This window comes from Podarcis muralis, chromosome 14 (genome assembly GCF_964188315.1).
Source record: "Podarcis muralis chromosome 14, rPodMur119.hap1.1, whole genome shotgun sequence".
Lineage (NCBI taxonomy): Eukaryota > Metazoa > Chordata > Lepidosauria > Squamata > Lacertidae > Podarcis > Podarcis muralis.
The window spans coordinates 49270638-49290723 of NC_135668.1; the positions used below are offsets into that span (position 1 = coordinate 49270638).

The window sequence follows — 20086 nt, forward strand, 5'->3', positions numbered from 1 at the left end:
CACGTTCGCGTGTTTGTGTGTGGGGGCGCGAGAGAGAAGGAACCAACCCGAACCAACTCGCCCAACCAATGACAGGGCGCATAAACAGCCATTCCCCCATCAGGATTGGCTACTCGATCCGAGCCTTCGGCGAAGGTTATCCAATAGGCCGCAAGGTTTATTAATTTTTTTTGGAGAAAGCTTTGTCCAATAGGCTGTCTCCGGAGGCGGGACTTACCCCTCCCCTCGCTCCCACCCCTCGCCCTTTCCCTCCTCCTGCTTCCCCGACGCCCGACAGCATCGAGGCCGGGCAGCCTGGCCTGACAAGTGATTGGCGCTCTCGCTCGCTAATGAGCGCTCGGCCTTCGGGATCGGAGCCCGGGCGACGACATCGCGGGGCGGGCTCTGCTGTGGGGAAGCGGAGGTTCTGCTTGGCCGGCGAGGCCTGTCAGTCACGAGCCGGAGGCGGGGCTGAGGAGGTTTGGGCGGGGGGGGGGATGAGGAGAGGAGGCTCCGAGAGGTGGAGCGGGCGGGGAGGCCGGTCGGGTTTGTTGTCATCCCAAGATGGAGTTTCTGTTGGGCAACCCTTTCAGCACCCCGGTGGGGCAGAGCCTCGGTAAGAGAGGGGGCGGCCGAGGGGAGCGGGGCAGGGGGGCAGGCCTGAGGGGACGGGGGAGGGGGAGACGGGAGGGGGAGAGAAGCCGCAAAGGCCCCTGTCAGCGGGCCAGGGGGGAATTTGGGCAGACGCAGCTTCTCCCTCCTGGGATGGCAGGAGAACTGCACCTGAAGATGCACCTGAACCGGCTTCCCGGCCCTCCCCGTCCTGGCCCCCTCTTGACCCACGAAGGGAGCCCCGGGCCTGCTTGGCGTCATTGGCCAACCGTGAGCCAGGGATGGAGCTGGGAGGTGAAAGTCTTTCCTCTCCAGCGTCCTTGTATATATTTTATTTTAATTGCTGCCCTTGGTGAATCATTGCCTCTGTTCTCCTTCCCAGCCTGTCAGTCTGCTAAGTTGGTCCCTGATAGCTCTCTCTCTCTCTGTGTCCCATAAATGTTGTTGTTGTTGTTGTTGTTATTATTATTATTATTATTACCATGTCATATGCCTCAACTTTAATTTTTGTGGAGGGTAATTGTATTATTGGTGATTTTTAAAATAAAATTCAGCAGTCTCTTTTTTTTGCTGCAGCAGCTCAAAAGTGACATGCAATATTTTAAGCAAAAATTAATAGTACAGACATTTTAATGCATACTAGGAGCCTTGTAAGTCACTCTGTGATGACAGCATGTCCTAAAAGGTGCATTAAGGACCATTGAATGAGCAAATAAAACTATCTGTCATCCCTGCTTCTTTTCCTCCTGGTAAAGCATTGGCCCCGTTTTGACCTTTTGACTGTGGATTTGAGATGAATAGATTGATATTGTTAGAACTACAATATATGGGTTGCTGTGTGGGTTCTAATGAATATAGGCCAGGCCATACTGTATCTTCTAGCTGTTTTCTGGCCTGTGTCCCATCACTGTGCTTATTTTCTCCCTGTGTTTGCATTTTGAGGATGCCTTGCCAAAATGTTATTAGCCTGAGGTTGTTAGTTTTGTTTGAAATATTTATATGCCATCTTTTAGGCCAAGTACCCTTTCAACGCAGCTTCTGTACAGTATTTAAATAATAAATAACAGCAATATGCCTCTTAGGAAATCATCATGCAATCCCAAAAAATGAAACTGTAAAACTATCCGCCACAGCAGACCTAATCATATCAACAGAGTACTGTTGAAAACTAAGACTTAAACATCTTGTAGCTAGTTAAAACCCTAGTTGTCTGGAGTTATCACTAATTATGTTTTATTTGTTATTTACATGGTTCTCTCCTTCCACATCTTATTCTCACAATTATCCTTTGAGGTAGGTTAAGCTGGGAGAGAGTGACTGACTGACTCAAGGTCACCCAGTGAGCTTCATGGCTCATTGGGGATTTGAGCCCTGATTTCCTGGTTCAACACTAACTATGCTGCCACACTGACTCTCTATTATTCATGATCCAGCCCTCTTCCCTGGTCTATAAAAGTTGATGGGAAGATGCATCTTATCCTCATGAACATAAATTTATGTGCGTGCACAGTAAAGTGTGCCGTATTGTACACAACCTGTCATTACATACCTTGAAACCGCTGACATTTGTTTGAACTGTTGATAACAGGTTACAGGAGGACTTTTGTTTTTCTAGTATATCTGCTTTTCTAGTATATCTGCAACTTAAAGAGCAAACACACCCGATCCTTAAAGAGAAAACACACCCAATTCAGGCAGCAAATGTTTGGGGTTGGAAGAGTGGCAGTGAGGTTGGGAGGTTAAAACTGTGTGTACAAGAATCCTGCCCTGTATACAGTAGAGACGATCGCTGGAGAATGGCAGAGCTTGTTTCATTCACAAATACTCCTGAAAGCCAAATACAGTGGTAACTCGGGTTACAGAAGCTTCAGGTTACAGACGCTTCAGGTTACAGACTCCGCTAACCCAGAAATAGTACCTTGGGTTAAGAACTTTGCTTCAGGATGAGAACAGAAATTGCGCAGCGGCAGCGCAGGGGCAGTGGGAGCCCCCATTAGCTAAAGTGGTACCTCAGGTTAAGAACAGTTTCAGGTTAAGAACAGACCTCCAGAATGAATTAAGTTCTTAACCCGAGGTACCACTGTATATATTTTTGTATTTTTATTAGCCGTTTACATGACCAAACATACAGCATACTTTAAGAAGCTGTTCTGTAAAACCCAATTAGGATCTCAGTTAAAGGTTGCATTAAACACAAAGTTCTTCATTGATTGCGTAAATGGTTATACACATGGGGCAAGGCACAAGTCAATGGGAGTTCCATAGGGTTTGTTTTTTAACTACTCCTTTAAAGCAAGCCTACTGCTCTCCATTTTGCTAAAAGGCTCTGTTCTGTCACCAGCATTAAAATAAGATTCAATTGCCAGTCTGAGTGGTTTCTGTATGCAGAACTAGGACAGGGGAACCACCTCATCCTTTGCCTCAGGCAGTTAAAAACCTTTAGCTGGGATGTTATGTGCAAGGCCCTATTTTTAGCTGTGAAATGTTGGAAGATATTGGGGAGCAAAAGAGGAACTGAGGAAGCCTAGGGTGCTCTGAGGTGGGGCGAGTCAAAGAATGAAACTGGGAGGAAAGATGGAGTGGAGTCAGATAGGTCAACCTGACATGGAGGAATTTCAGGTGTGTGTGTGTGTAGTTTTTATCACCTAATCATCTCAAATAAGATCTCTTAGGAACTACACCGAAAAGCATGTCTAAAATGATCAGAGAAGTTAAGAATGACTTCCTGACTGAGACACACTTGAGGAGAGGCTGAGGTTTTCTTGGCTTTGAAAAGCGATGACTAAGTGAAAGTATAGAACTATGATTGCAATAAAGAAGCCTTGTTTCAAAACACAAGAACCTGACTGGTGACATTGATTTGCAATATGCGGTTGATTTTTTTAAAAGGAAAGCATTGTTTTCATAATGCAGACTTTTACCTTACAGAACTGGTTGCCATAGGATGGGGGTGGTGGTTTGAGGTTGACAATTTAAAGATGACTTTAAAGAACCAAAGAATTTAGCAAATGGTGGATAATATTGCCTGCCAGTGGCTTTTACCCGTCGTAGAACCTCCATGTTCAGACTGATCCCTCATGATCCTTGAACCATCCTATTGGACTGGGGGTGTGAGAGAGGACTGTTTGACTCTCATAACCAAGGGGGGGAAATGAGGTGGAGGAAGTTGGGAGACAAGAGCAGGTCTGAGGAATATACAAACAGAGGAAGCCACCTTACAGCAAGTCAGACCACCAGCCTATTTAGCTCAGCGACTACAGTGCCTTTCCAGGGTTTCATCAGAGACATTCTTAGCCCTTCCTGGAGTTACCAGTGACGGAATCGGAGATATTCTGTGTTCAAAGCAGATGATATGGCTCAAGGAAAGTGAACACGATTGGGCTTCTCCAACAGCATCCAGGTGGGCCCAGAGATGAGGCCTGAGTCTTGTGGGAACTTCTCCCCTCCATACCATGAGAATAGGATACTGGCCACTTTTGTGTTCTGGTTGTAATGGCAATGCTTGGCCTAAAGTATTATTGTGCAATAATGTGATTATTGGCGGCCCTGTTCCTGCGCTGTGCCTCTTCTCTGACTGCTAGGTTTTGTTGTGGGGAGCTGATTGTCCATGGGGCAATGTAGCCCCCTCAGTTGCTTGGGAAACAAATAGCAGATACTATCCCATACGTGACAGCCTAATAAAGGAACAGTCATTTTGTCATTGGGGTCCAAATAGTCTTAGACTCGCCTCTGGTAAACTGCTACACTTTGTTTTGTGGGAAATTGCTGTCCAGCGGGGGCAAGGACTTAAGTGAGCATGCTGTTCAATGTCAGGAATTTCAGTTTCCATCCTGGCTCTGGTGCTGACCTTTCTTGTGACCTTGAAGAAGGAGCTCTGAGCATCCATCTATTTAAACTGAGACGTTCCCATGGCTTTGAGGAGTTTTTGTTACAGTACAAGTACTGTTAAAAGTTGTGGGGTGTTCTGTGCTCAGTTGAAAGTCCCAAGGGCAGCTTGGGGAAAACTGAAAATATCTGCACAGTTCTAAGCGTAGATAAAAGTTGAGAAGTAGTTCTCTAGGCAGCTTTTTTTCTTCTTCTTCAAACTTTCTGTCTTCAGGAAACACTTTCCACATCTATTATCTTCCAAGGACTCCGTGGGCATGTTCTTGGGTACATTCTCTTTTCAGTGGGCAGACTTGATGGTTCTCTCCATTAACCTATGGGAGCACACCCAACAGTTTCTTGCAACTGCTTGCTGTCGATAATGCAATAGAGTAGAATTTTGCAATTGTGGTTGTGTAAATCATCTTCTAGAGAAGCTTGTGTGCCCTTAATGTTTTTGCCCTTGAGATTTCAAGGAACCCCAGAGTTTCTGGGAACTTAGATTGAAAACCACTGCTATATGGTGGTGGTTGATAATTCCTATTTCATCAGTAAGCAGCAATTCCAACCAAATCACCAGGCTTTGTTTTTTAAATGCTTCATGTGGTATTCAGCTAATTTTTACTCAGAGTAGTCCTGCTGACATTAACAGACCTAACTGCTCTTTAATTTTGATAGCTCTCCTCTGAGTAAAAAATGAGTTGAATGCCACTCTTATTTCTGTTTCAGTTTTGCACATATTCATCAAACAAAAGCAGTAAGAAAAACAGAGCATACATTCTGTTTTATGTCCTAAGAATAAAATGTTCATCAGTCCAATAGCATAACGTAAATAAAGGATTGTCCCATTTGTTATATCTTTTCCAAGATATGTTGGTAAAAGATTGTTCAGCCCAAAATATTTTTCCAAGGAAGTGTGTGTATGGTGGGTGGACTCCAGACATGCCTTTTCTTTGTAGGAGATGAAGCAAAATCATTATTTGTATTGTTCAGATAATAAATTTGTGCCTGTAAATGTTTTTTGTTGTTGTTGTTGAATAAAATGTTCAGTTCTTCTTGATGGTCCAGTTACTTGTTGCTTTTATTATAGACATAGATACAAAGTGTTGTGTTCATTCATTCATTCATCCATTCATTCATCCATGCATTCAATATTTCCAAGTTTATCTTTATTTCTGCACTGGTCGTATATTAATTCAATGAAGCCATTGTCCTTGTTTATCAAATTGTTAAAATTTGTCCCAGTGGTGGAAATACAGGTGGTTCAAGGAAGGGGGTAGTGGGAGACATCATTGCTAGGTTGTGTTCCTCCAGCTTACCCCCAGCACAAAAGGCCAAGGAAGACATGGTTCTGTATTTTTTAACAATACCCAAGTACCAAAGAGCAGTTTTGTTGATCCGTTTTGTTGCCAAGTGCATCCAATGAAGAGGAATTTGAACCTGTTCAGGCTCAACCCTCGAATCGCTTTGCCTTGCAACTTGGGTGGGGCAAAATGCTTGATCCTACTGTTGCTAAGACTTGAAAGGTTTTATATATTAACTTTACTCCACCTTTTTTTGCTCCCCATTTGCTGCAAGCAGCCAGTGGGTGCCCCTTATATTTATTATGAGACATTTTGACAGTAGGGTTTCGAGTGAGTTGTACATAATAAATTGGATGTTTGTCTCCAGTGGCAAAGATGCTAATGGCCTCAAAGAGAAGGGATTGTATGTTAAAAAATCCGGCCTAATTCTGGGGCTGCGTGATGACAGTTAAGCAGGCGGCTCCTTAGAAGAAGCAAAGTTGCCGCCTGTTTTATAATTGCCAATGGTGTTTTTCTGGAGCAAAACCTCAGCTGAAGTCTGTCTGGCTTCACAGTGCTTTGCTTGTCTGATGTTTCCATGGTTCTTCCTGCCTGAGTGTGTGAGGCACAATTATTTGGCTGTTGCATTCATTGGTATCTCTTTTGATGCTGCAAAACACAGAGAATAGTTTCATTTGAGCATATTGCCTTGGTCTCAGCTTTGGTCTCTGCAGTCAAACTCCTGTGGCCTCCCATAATTTGAAAAATATATATTCAGGGCTGCAAATGCATCAGCATTGTAGTTTCTCTGCCAGGAAATGGCACTGGTTCACAGGAAAATTTAATTGGATGTACACAACGACTTTAGTTAAATGTGAGGCCTGCAAAACCCTTTTAGAGAAGTTTTTAGGAAGAGCTGAGACATATGACACTCATTTATTTTTGTTTCTGAAATGCCTTCCCACTCACAGGTTTTTGCAGTGTCTAACAGAAAGCAATAAAAAATTCTATGAGGATCAGTTAACAATTAAAATACTTAATAGAAAATCACTTAACACAACAGCCTCTGGCAAGTTCACATCAGTGATGACAAAATTCTGCTCTTGCAAGATTTTTGAACAAAAAAGATCTGATAAAATTCCTGAAAAAGAGGGAGTTGGCCAGTTGGGCCTCGTTTGTGTGGGATCCCGCCCTACCGGTCACAATGATGATACCACCACTGAGAAACCCCTCTCCTTGGTAACTGTTTGCTGGGATTTAGCTGGTAAGAGCAGTCGTAAGTCGTCCTCAGCAGCTCTTAAAATATGTGGGGTTACGTTAAGGCAAAGATTCTTCTTCAGCTGTTCTGGAAATAAAGGAAGGTTGTGAAACCTGCCCTTCCAGATGTAAAGGGACTCCAAATCCCATCAGCTCTAGCCAGGATGGCCGCTGGTCAGGGATATTACATCAGAAGTAGAACAGGTGGATGGATGTACCTTGCCCAAAACAGCCTGATGGGACCAATGGTGGTGTGGATTAGGTCTGTGGGCCAGAGGTTCCTCACCCCACGTTACATTCATATCCTGTCACTCCCTATGGTAGAGCTACCACAGTAAAGTGCTTTTTATATTTCCGATCGGGAAGCTGGAATTTTCATTGTTGCTGTATGATTTACAGAACCAGGGTTGCCTAATCTTCTACATGGAGATTAGCTTGTGTTTCTGCAGTGAATAAGGCAATGTTTTTCTGTTGTAAAGCACTTAAGTGACATTACGTTTGGGACACGATTTATGCTCAAAACTTGGCTTCCTAATATTCTTGTAGGCTGCTATTATAAGCGTACCCAAAATGTGCCTTGATCTTAAAGTGCTTTAAGTTGTTTAAGCTTTTTTCAGATCAGCTTTCAGTTCGTGATAATGGATTATGCTACAGAGGAAATCCTCGTGAATTGCAAATTAAATCTTTGTCAAATAATGGATTGGGTGGCTTTGGGGTGCATACATTTGAAAGGAAGCTGGCTGCTCAGTATTGTGTACTGTATGTTGTATCTCCAGTTAATACGATGTGTTTAAAGCTGGAATTAATTTGTAGAACTGATTGCATTCTTTGGATTTTTCAGGCCAGATAGTTGAGTAAAGTGGATGTTTTAGTTGTGGGGTGTGTGTGTGTGTGTGTGTGTGTGTGTGTGTGTGTAATACCTACCCATCCTCTTAAAATTTGAGGACTGTCAACAGATTCCAGCCAAGCAGCTGCCATATTTGAATGAGTTTATTTCTATCAAAGTAAGTCATAACTGCAGAAATCATGGAGAAGGCACACGGCTCAATGGAAGAGACCTGTTCTGTGTGCAGAATGGCCTGCGTCAGATCCATTGCACCTTCTGCTCAAAGGGCTAGATGAGCAGCCCTGCTGGATCAGGCCAAAGGCCTGCCATTGTCCAGGATTCTCTTACCGCGGCCAACAGGATGTCTAGGTGAAGATCACACTGAGAGATCCGGGTGCAACAACACTTGTGATTCCCAACCACAGCCATACCGAGGCATTCTGCCTTAGACAGTGGAGGTAGCCTTTCATAACCTTACCCTCCACAAGGTACCAAGTGATGGAAAAAGCCAGTGTGGTGTAGTTGTTAAGAGCAGTAGATTCGTAATCTGGGGAACTGGGTTCGCGTCTCTGCTCCTCCACATGCAGCTGCTGGGTGACCTTGGGCCAGTCACACTTCTCTGAAGTCTCTCAGCCCCACTCACCTCACAGAGTGTTTGTTGTGGGGGAGGAAGGGAAAGTAGAATGTTAGCCACTTTGAGACTCCTTAGGGTAGTGATAAAGCGGGATATCAAATCCAAACTCTTCATCTTCTCTTCTTCTTCTTTCTGTGCCAGACAGTCTGCTGCCAGTCAGAATAAACAGTACTAGGCTAGTTGGACTCATGCTCTGACTCCCTGTTTTCCAATTATTTTCACTGGGCAAATCAGTGTTTCTATTTTACTGGGGTTTTTCTGCGGGGGGGGGGGGGGTTGTCTTTGAAGACATGGTTTTTAAAAATTCAGAATTACCCAAAGATGACTAAGCATACTTAGTGGCTACAGACAATTGGAAGAAAAAGGAAAGTGTGTGTGTACAGTATAATGGAGTTTCCTTTAAGAAGTTATGGTTGGCTGGCTGGAACCCTGAGCAGGAGCACCGTGCCTGGCAACATTTTGTTGCACTTAACATTTGTAGCTTACCATATCCAAGTTGACTTTTAGATGGCCTGTTTGTTGAGCTATACCCTGCTTTGTACCTAGTTTGCTGGCAGGTTTGAAGACATTGGTTATTATTATAGGCCTTAATTCCTGTTTGATTGTGGAGAGGTTATACAACACGGCATCAGTGCATTATCCAGTCCATTTCCCCATCACTTCCCTTATTGCAAAATGTTCCAATTTGGGGAAGGAAGTAGACTTGTTGCACAAGGGCAGTACATCAACTTTCATTGTGCAACCTGAATCTGCTGGTATGTGATCAACTGTCACCCGAAAATGCTGACATTCCCGAAGCACACTAGGCATGCAAAATTGTAATAATCATGCACCTTTTTGCCCCACCTCGATTTCCATGTCCTTCCTTTGTTGATTCCCTTGTCCCAGTTTCTGGATTGTAAACTGTGGAGCAGAACCCTAACTGTTCCCCCTAGCTGTGAATAAATGTGACAAATGTGAACCCTAACTGTTCCCTCATTCTTCATAAAACAAGATGTACATGAGTGGTGCTCTAGAAAAGAAATAAACTGTGGCACACCATTGGCCTGACAGCACTTCAGAGGAGAATTAGAACTTCCTTCTTCTGGTTACCTGGAGGTAGTTCTTACATGGCCGTGGGCGTGTGGCCATTGACCAGCCTGGCGCAAATCTTTTTCTGAAGCTTGGCTTTTAATCTGGAAAAGAGTGAACAAATATTTTGCTTGCTCTGATTTGTTTTAAATAGAAAAGGCTACAGATGGCTCCCTACAGAGTGAAGACTGGACACTTAACATGGAGATATGTGACATCATCAATGAGACAGAAGAAGGGTATGTCTGTCTTTGTCTGTCTGTGACTACGGATAGCACAGAGCAAAAAGCAGAATTGCTTGCTGTGTGCTGGTGTGAGTAGTGTTTTTGTTGTTTTTAATCAGCTGGGTGTTACTGCGCTGGCATTCCTTTTCACCAGAAGGTGTTTACATGCAGTGTTATAGTTCATTTGTAGAATGCCTTATTAGTAAGGTTTGATTCCCATAAATTCCAGGTACATCTTACTAGCTGGAAGACGCAGGAGGGCAGAGGGCTCTTCTGCTCATGTTCTGCTTGTGGGTTTCCCACAGGCACCTGTTTTACCACTGTGAGAACAGGATGCTGGACTAGGTGGGCCAATAGCCTGATCCAGCAGGCTCTTCTTATGTTACCATTATCCCCTCTTTCCCTTCCCCACATGAGGGGACAATATGTTCACCTGAGCACTCCAGGGAAATTATAAAGACTGCATGTTAAGGAAAAGCCAAGCAGTTATTGACAAAGCATAGCTCGGCTTCTATTGCTTGTCACAGCTTCCCCTTCTGAGCACATTGATGGTGCCAGGGTCAGCAGAACAATCCCTTTCTTCTCATAACATTGTTTGCATCTCCGCTGCTACAACAACAACAAAAACAAAATAAATTAAATAAATAAATACTTTTTTTTTATACCCCGCCCTTCCTGGCCAAGACCAGGCTCAGGGCGGCTAACACCAAATATAAACATAGTAAAAACATTAAAAACAAAACAAAAAACAAAATAAACAGGTGATTAAAATATAAGTTAGAATACAGTTTAAGATGCAGCTTAAAATGCATCCTCGTTTTAGTGGTAGCCTATACGTCAAAGCCATAAGGAGATAAAACGTCAAATATTCACTGGGGCCAACTATCCATGCTGATCCTACATGGGCCAGCAAAAAGAGCTGAGGGAAAATTTATATACAAAATCCCATATAAGGGGTTCCATCAAAAAATAAATAAATGGGGGGGGGGTTTAGACTGAGTCCAGCCCAAAGGCCAAGTGGAACAGCTCCATCTTGCAGGCCCTGCAGAAAGATGTCAAATCCCGCAGGGCCGTAGTCTCTTGTGAAAGAACGTTCCAGCAGGCCAGGGCCAGAGCAGTTTAGATTACTTGTTTAGATTACTTGTTAAGCTGTAGTTAATGAGGAGCAGAAGCCCCCAAACTTCTCGTCCTGTGCAGCTGAAAAGCCAAAGAAGGGAGTGTTAAGCACAAGGGCTGAAGGATTGCTGCAGCTAATTTTTGCATGTGCATATAGCACTCAAGCATGGTCTCGGGTGATGTGCAAGTACAGTTTCTGTCTCCAAACTCTGAGGGTTCAAATAATGAGCTAACATTAGAACTGCAGTATTGCCTTTACTGTGAGAAGTGCAGTTACTTGTAGCTGTCCCTTATCTGTGGCTCTGTGTTTTCCCCATCAGCCCAAAGGATGCCATCCGAGCGCTTAAGAAGAGGTTGAATGGAAACAAAAACTACAGGGAAGTAATGCTGGCTCTAACGGTGAGTAGCGTGTGCAAGTGGGTGTGATTCAGGGGCCGGCGTTTGGGAGACCTCCAAAACAAATCTGCCCTCCCCCTCTTCTCCTTACCAACTTGGAACAAGAAAAGGTGTGCAGAAAGTGGCAGTCTTCTTAGACAGGCATGTGATTTATAACAATCTCATCTGCAGCATCAAGCTGCATGAAATACTAACAGGCTTCTGTAGCCACATTGGAGGAGGAAGATTTAAGGCCAGTGGTCCACAAATAATTATTATTATTCTACTTTTTATTAGGCTCCTGGAGCCGTAGGAGCCAACTCCTAGGGGCCATTGGGGGCTTTGACCCCTCCATAATAAAATATTTGTGGGGGCTGAGCCCCCACAAAGTTGGTGGGCATTCCCATTCAAATGGTGTGTGTGCACTGTGTCATGTGATAGGGCTTAACCTGCGCCCCCACAATATTTTATTCAAGTTGCCTCCCTTACTGGAGCAGTTCATCGATATGAGATCCACTTGTATATTAGAGTTTTCATTAGGATAACCAAATTTTACTCGTCAGTGCAGATAGGGAATTTTGTGACCAGTTCCAGAACTAAAAGTGAAAAGGTAAAGGACCCCTGGACAGTTAAGTCCAGTCAAAGGCGGTTATGGGGTTGCAGCGCTCATCTTGCCTCAGGCTGAGGGAGCCGGCGTTTGTCTGCAGGCAGCTTTCTGGGTCATGTGGCCAGCATGACTAAACCGCTTCTGGTGCAACGGAACACCGTGACGGAAGCCAGAGTGCATGGAAATACCATTTACCTTCGCACTGCAGCAGTACCTATTTATCTACTTCCACTGGTGTGCTTTCAAACTGCTAGGTTGGCAGGAGCTAGGACAGAGCAGCAAGAGCTCACCACCATCACACAGATTCGAACCACCAACCTTCCGATCGGCAAGCCCAAGAGGTCTAAACCACAGTTCCAGAAGTATAAGAAGTAAAGCCCCACCATGTGGCATAAAAGTGCTCTGGTGCCTCTGATCCACTAGAGACGTTCAAATTAAGAATAATCATTTCTGTGATCAGCAGGGCTCATGTGTTTCTGTTCCACAAATTTTGACTGGCCTTGGTGGACAGCCAAAAAGGTTGGGCACCAAGATTCTGTGTGATTGTGGGGCAGTTCCCCACCTCCCCTCTCCAGGATTGAGCTTGTTCTTCTGCATTTCCTGCATAGAGCATCTTTGAAACATAGTGCCCAAAGAAACCATAGTTTTTATCCCAGTTGGGGATGTCCCCCATCCCGAGCTGGGCTCACCATGCTCCCTAGAAAATGGCAGAACACTGGCCATGGTGAGTGAAATGATTAATCACCCTGGGCTACTCCTTTCTCAAAGTGTCCCCACACCCCTGGACATTAGCTACTGTCCATGGCAATGAATTTCTTCCTTGCATGTGTTCACCAGCTTTCTTTGCTCCACCAGTAATGATGTTTTTTCCCTACACACAGGTACTGGAAACATGTGTGAAGAACTGTGGCCATCGCTTTCATGTCCTAGTAGCAAACCGTGACTTCATAGACGGTGTCCTGGTGAAAATCATCTCTCCCAAGAACAACCCACCCACCATTGTTCAGGATAAAGTACTTGCACTAATTCAGGTCTGTCATTGGGCTTTTGTTTCTGCCTTCTGAGTGATAAGCAATAGTAGTCAAAAGTAGACTCTCTCTATATATATATGTATATTTATTTTTAGTTTTTATTATTATTGAAATAATACAAACAACAAATAGTAGTTTATTGGTCACCAGATACAAAGCAAAATACAGATGTGTATAAGGCAGAAAATAATAGCAACATGTTAAGTTACCGTATTTTTCGCTATATAACACGCACCCGACCATAACACGCACATAGTTTTTAGAGGAGGAAAATCCGTAGGCATGCCACCCGTAGGCATTCCCTCCATAACACGCACAGACATTTCCCCTTACTTTTTAGGAGGAAAAAAGTGAGTGTTATGGTGCAAAAAATACGGTAAATAGCCAAGTCAAAAAGTTGTGTGAGTTACAGGGGTCTAGGTTCCTCCAGATGACAGTTAATAAAATAAACAAACATAAATCAATCAGCATTGAAGGTATCTTTTTAAAATTCCTCCTTGCATCACTCTACTGTGTTATGTAAGTTTATCAGCCAAAGCCAAGTACCATACTCTTAACTTACCTTTTGTGGGTAGTCCATCTGCCTGCATCCTTCCAATGTACGCCCGGCTCCACAAGGAGGGGGTTTATCAGATACTTACAAGGGAGATCCCTGTTTCACCCTCTAAATAAAGAGAGCAAAGCTAATCCCGGTTCCGTTTCAATATCTCTGCGAAGGAGATCAGTAAGGCTTGCAAAAATGTCCTGCCAACATTTCTGTGCTTTTTGACACTCCCTCCAGAGATGGATCAGCATACGAAGAATTTGACATCCTCTCCAACAAAGGGATGATAATTAATATAATGAAGTCTTGCAGTTGTCCAAATGCCATTGATGCACAAATTTCAACACGGCTTCCTTAATTTCAGCAGATTTCTTCTTAAAAAGGGGGTGCACGCCACGAAGCCACCCCTTCCTTCCCGTCAGAAATAATCCCCTGAATATCAGCTTCCCACAATTTATTTATTTATTTATTTACTTGCTACATTTATATAGCACTTTTCTCTTCCAAGGAGCGCAAGGCGATGTGCGTGGTTCTGTTCCCTGTTTCATCCTCACAGCAACCCTGTGAAGTAGATTAGGCTGGAAGTGAGTGACTGGCCCAGGGAGCTTCATGACTGAGTGGGGATTCAAGCCCTTTTCTCCCAGTTCATAGTCTGACACTCTAACCTTTAAGATGCGTTGTTGTTCCTTTGTGGCCACTTCTTTACTTGCCCCAGACTTAATGTCATATATGAAATCAGATGGGGGTGAGCTGGCACAAATCCAGCCTCCTGTTGGGCCTAATTTGCCCCCCCCCCCAAGTCAGAATTTTCTCACTCCCCCCCCCCCACTCTCTAGTCCTGTCCCCCGCAGCCTGACTATATTAGGTGAAAGCCAGTAGATCAGAGTACTATTCTGTGTTTCTATTGATCAAGGGGAGCTACAGGCTGCTGAAAGTCCTCATTTCTGTGAAGGATAACGTACGGAGTAGCTCAAAAGAAGCCATGTTGGCCCATGAGAAAAATCTCCCAAAATCTACATTACAAAAGTGTGGCAAGCTATTTAGTTCTCCAGAATGTTTCATCAGGCAGGCAAGACGTTAAAGCCAAGCAGAGAGTGAGGAGAACTTAATATGGCTATGATATGGCTATGATATTGGGTCTGTGTGTTTTGTTTTGTTTTTCTTCATCCCCCGCTTTGTGTAAGGACTTGCTTTGGAGAATGGATTTGGAGATGGAGGGGATTCAGCTCCCCCCACTCCCCCTGCCAAATCCTCATTGAGGCAGTTTTTCAGAAAAGGGAAAGATGATGAGAGATCCAGCTGTTTATCTCCAGGGTACCCTTATCAGGAGTGGAGTGATGGGTAGAGAAGGGACTGTTTTCATCTTTCCCCTCCTGCACCATGGTCCCAATGAGAATCCTTTCTCTCCTCCCCAGCATCCTCCAACATTTGGGGCCAGGGCAGGGGGTGGGCTGCCCAGTTGGCTCCAGAATGTCATTTGGCTTCTAGAAGTCTGGAAGCAGCAGAGTTGCTATTTTTGCTTACAGCCTGAAGCAGAACAGCAGTTACTGGCTGCTGCTAAATTGTCCGTGTCTGGAAGCAGCCCAAAATGCTGCTGTGCCGTTAACGTGCGCTTTTCCTGGCCTTTCGCTTGTAAATAACAAATGGCACAACGCTCCAAGGGAGTGAGAATTGCTTCTGGAGGAAGGACGCCTTCTGCTGTAATTTAGGGAAGATTCCTTGGAAACTGGCTTGGCCAATTCGGGCGGATCTTGCCAATCAAAGACCAAGTTCCCTCTGCTCAAGTGGGATTGGCTGGCAACACCCTTGTGGCGGAGAATTGATGCCTTTAATTAAACTTATTGGAAGATGTAAGAACACAAATAATGATGCACTCACACAGCAAGGCTTTATTTGTGTGCTTCCTGAGAAACTGATCCATGAGAGTTTTCTTTTTTTGCACTTAAGTGGCAAATAAATTTTATGAAATAAATAAATCGCGTACTTCTTATTTTATTCACAACTTTGTTTCCTTACCATTGATACTTTCAGAATGTTTTTAACTGTAACTGCTTTTAGATGCTCTAATTCAGGCACAGGCAAACTCGGCCCTCCAGATGTTTTGAGGCTACAACTCCCATGATCCCTAGCTAACAGGGCCAGTGGTCAGTGATGATGGGAATTGTAGTCCCAAAACATCTGGAGGGCCGAGTTTGCCTATGCCTGCTCTAATTGCTATTGTTTTTAGAATGTTCTTTCTTCTTGTTTTTACATTGTGCATCTGTTTGCTGCTCTGGGCTCCTTGGGGCAGGATATAAATTCAGTAAATAATTACATTTATTTACCGCATTTAGTAAATGTCCTGATGTGGCATCCTTGAACTTTCAGTTTACCCTTTGTGGCCTTATTAGAAACCTTTGGGGCTTTTCTCAGGCTTTAACCCCTCCCACAGTCACCATACAGCCCTGAGACACTGTGATTAAAGAAATATTGTTCACGTCTGTACAGTCGTGCCTTGGTTGTCGAATGGAATCTGTTCCAGAAGTCCATTCGACTTCTGAAAGCGTTCAACAACCAAGGCGCGGCTTTCGACTGGCTGCAGGAGCTTCCTGCACACAATCGGAAGCCGCGTCGGATGTTCGGGTTCCAAAGAAGGTTTGCAAATCGGAACACTTCCTTCCATGTTTGCGGCGTTCAGGAGACAAAATGTTCGAGTCGCAAGGCTCCAAGGTACAACTGTACTATATACTCACAAGAAATGTGGTCTCCTTCAGAGTAGAAATAACAGACCCAATTTCACAATAGAAGGGAACTGGATTGAGTCAAAGCCTTGTGACACTCTCTGTTTCTTTTGCAGGCCTGGGCTGATGCCTTTCGAAGCAGCCCTGATCTAACTGGGGTGGTCCACATTTATGAAGAACTTAAAAGAAAAGGGATTGAGTTTCCAATGGCTGATCTGGATGCTTTGTCTCCAATACACACACCGCAGAGAGTAAGTGGACAGCGTTGTCTGCTTTTCTTCCTTTTTTATGTAGAGGAGGAGAAACAATTAGAGGATCCCTGCCTTCTGCCTTCCCTGCCCTTTGGGCTAAAGAGCATGATAACGACAGCAGCACAATCTTGCGGTGAATACTGTATATCTGAGTGTTTGCACATTGTTCTCTGCTAGAGCGTTCCTGAAGTTGACCCAGCTGCCAGCATGCACAGGTCCCAGTCTCAGCAACGGATGAACTCCAGTTCCTATTCATCTCCTTCTCCAACGGCGTACTCTGCTCCTCAGGCCCCAGCCTTGAATGTGACCGGCCCCATCACAGCAAATACAGAGCAGGTATTGTCTGAGCAGGTACTGTAGAAGGCATTCCCGCCTCCAGAACCTTTTAAAAATCAGACCGTGAAATGCATGCAGCTTCTGTAAAGGGTTGCATTTCTCTCCCCCCGCTTTAAAAAAATAGATTGCACGACTGCGGAGTGAACTGGACGTTGTTCGTGGAAACACCAAGGTGATGTCTGAAATGCTCACAGAAATGGTCCCTGGGCAAGAAGATTCATCAGACCTAGAGTTACTGCAGGTAAATGTGTTGTAACCAAAGTATTAACATAGTAGATTCAGGGCAGGCATCCGTTTGCTGCCTCAAGGCACAGTGGTGCCTCGCAAGACGAAATTAATCCGTTCCGCGAGTCTCTTCGTCTTGTGGTTTTTTCGTCTTGCGAAGCACGGCTATTAGCGGCTTAGTGGCTTAGCGGCTATTAACGGCTTAGCGGCTTTAAGAAAAAGGAAACAAACTCGCAAGAACTCGCAAGACGTTTCGTCTTGTGAAGCAAGCCCATAGGGAAATTCGTCTTGCGGAACGACTCAAAAAACGGAAAACCCTTTCGTCTAGCGAGTTTTTCGTCTTGCGAGGCATGTCTGACGTTTTAATGTATTTTTAATATTTTGTTGGAGGCTGCCCAGAGTGGCTTGGGAAACCCAGCCAGATGGGCGGGGTACAAATAATAAATTATTATTATTATTATTATTATTCGTCTTGCGGGGCACCACTGTATGATGATGGCTACTAGCTGAGAAGCCTTTTGAAATGAGTTTAGACATGTTTGCAGGTGGCCATGGTGGCCATGGTGGCTAAACAAAGACTCCATGTTCTCTGAATACCAGTTACTGGGGATCGGGGGGGGGGGGGCTCATGAGTAAGGGTGGGCTGTTTCCTTCATGTCCTGCTAGCAGACTTTTTGGAAACCTCTGCTATAGGAGGCAGAATGCTGAACTCGTTGGATCTTCAGTCACAGCCACACCATACTTTTAAAGCACTCCTATGCTACTTTAACCACCATGGCTTTTCACAATGAAACCTGGGAGCTGCTAGGGTGTTCAAGGGTCTATCAGCAACTCTCAGACCCTTTACAAACTACAATACCCAGGATTCTTTGGGAGAAGCCATGGCTGTTAATGAGGACTAAGACTGGATGTCATGGCTGAAGAAGACTGTTCCCGGCAACCTCAAAATCACTGGATGGAATAATCGTTTTTAACTATAGCTGCTTTTTAATTGCAATCACTTTCAGAATGTTTGAACTGTTTTAGAACATTGTTGCTTTGTTCTGGTTTTTGAATTGTGTATCTGTTCACTGCTCTGGGCTCCTCAGAGTGCAAGGGCGAGATATAAATTCACTAAATAATAGTCTCCGTTCTGATACAGCAGGGCTCCTCTGATGTTTTGTGTTCCAACCCTCTGCCTATTAGAATCATAGAATTGTAGTAGTAGTAGTAGTAGTAGTAGTGATAATGATGATAATGATGATAATAATGATGATAATAATAATAATAATAATAATAATAATAATAATAATAATAATAATAATAATTTATTATTTGTACCCCGCCCATCTGGCTGGGTTTCCCAAGCCACTCTGGGCAGCCTCCAACAAAATATTAAAAATACATTAAAACGTCAGACATTAAAAACTTCCCTAAACAGGTCTGCCTTCAGATGTCTTCTAAACGTCAGATAGTTGTTTATTTCTTTGACATCTGATGGGAGGGCGTTCCACAGGGCGGGTGCCACCACCGAGAAGGCCCTCTGCCTGATGCCCTGTAGCTTCACTTCTCGCAGGGAGGCAACCACCAGAAGGCCCTCGGCGCTGGACCTCAGTGCTGAATGATGGGGGTGGAGACGCTCCTTCAGGTATACTGGGCCGAGGCCGTTTAGGACTTTCAAGGTCAGCACCAACACTTTGAATTGTGCTTGGAAACGTAGTGGGAGCCAATGCAGAGTTGGAAGGGACCATTTCGTCCAACCCCCTGCAAATGCAGGAACCTTTTCCCAACATGGGGCTTGAACTCACGACCGTGAGATTAAGAGTATCGTGCTCTACTGACTGAGCTATCGGTTCTGTTCTATAAGCTTACCTGGAAAAGGAAGGGGTAGCCTGGGGATCGGTGTAGCAAGACGGTTGGTGGTTAGCAGTGCTATTTTTCTAGAAAAAGAGGTGTTGGAACTCACCATGAACTGCTTCGTCTTAGAATTCCAGTGGTGCTCATCTGATAGGTGCCAGAACTGAGTTCCGGCTGGAAAAAAAGCCCTGGTTGTTAGTTGTTACCCATCAGAAACCCAATAAGCAGCTAAATAAAAAGGAAAGGTTTTTAATGGCATGCAACCAGGCGCTGCAGCAGAATACAGACAGACAGGCCCTGCCAGCCCTCTCGTCTCCATCTGAATCCAACCTTCTGAAATGTCACAATCTGGCTCTGAACTGATGGGATCAAAGCTGACAATGGTAAACTCAGCCCTCAAGCTGTGAAAGCAGCTGCGGGAAGCACGAGGTGACACTTGTCCAGGTGCAGAACGCCAGGCCGCGAGATGCCAGGTCAACGAGGCTTGTTTTTCTTCTCAGGGGTGGGGGTGCTGATACCACCAGCAGCATGGCTGTTCTCGAATGAATGTTTATTATTACGGCTAAACAGGCAGCATAGTAAAACCAGAAATTCAGCATAATTTTTTACATAAACATTAAACCGGTCAAAGTGGAATCTAACAATCAATATACTAATTAAATGGATTTAAGATATGTATCCTTACATGGCTGCCCTTAATCCTGAATTTCCACTCTGAAGGGGGAGGAATGCAAAGAGGGAGGAGGCTAATTCTTGTATTGAAGGCCAGGGCTTCTAAAAGTGGCAGCCCTGGGAAACACTGCCAGGTATGACTTGGCTACTGAGGCTTGGCTGTATTTTGCAGTGGTTCAGAATTCTATGCTGCTAAAAGGCTGCATTCCATGGTATTATTTACCTTATGCAAATCTGCATGTATTTTAGCTTAAATTATCATTCTTTAATTAGCCACTTGGAGTTGCAAAGAGCTTCTCACGGCACTGATGCCCAGACCACAAGACGTCTTTTGCCGCCACTGTCACCCCTTAAGATCCTGTTGCCCATGAAGTTATATCTGCAGCCATAAGGAGTAGAAACTTAATTTTTAAAGAATTGCTAAGATGTTTTAAGAAGTTGAACTTTTGAGCTCAGTATTACACCCTGACCTGACCATTTATGCGGAAGCTATGTCACCTTGGCCCTAGAGCCTTACCCTAGATATCTTGACAGTTAACACAGGCTTTATAACCGGAATTAAATATATGGAGTTCTTGATTGTTCTGACCATCTAGCAAATGAGCATTCTGCCCTTCTTTTCT

At 44.3% G+C, this 20086-nt stretch overlaps 1 protein-coding gene across 10 annotated transcripts in view; it reads left to right on the forward strand.

The window, feature by feature from the left end:
• The first annotated feature begins 36 nt into the window (after positions 1-36).
• The window catches only part of TOM1L2 (target of myb1 like 2 membrane trafficking protein), a 53546-nt gene continuing 33496 nt past the window's right edge, over positions 37-20086 (forward strand). For 3 of the 10 annotated variants that reach the window (XM_077918667.1, XM_077918669.1, XM_077918670.1), the window contains exons 1-7: positions 37-135; positions 9681-9765; positions 11187-11265; positions 12730-12879; positions 16260-16394; positions 16572-16745; positions 16855-16971. In XM_077918667.1, the coding sequence (XP_077774793.1) occupies positions 69-135; positions 9681-9765; positions 11187-11265; positions 12730-12879; positions 16260-16394; positions 16572-16745; positions 16855-16971 (807 nt within the window). In that variant the 5' untranslated portion in view covers positions 37-68. Of the gene's footprint in view, positions 136-466; positions 596-9680; positions 9766-11186; positions 11266-12729; positions 12880-16259; positions 16395-16571; positions 16746-16854; positions 16972-20086 lie in introns of those variants that run through there. The other 7 variants (XM_028706361.2, XM_028706363.2, XM_028706365.2 and 4 more) reach the window with 3 other exon arrangements.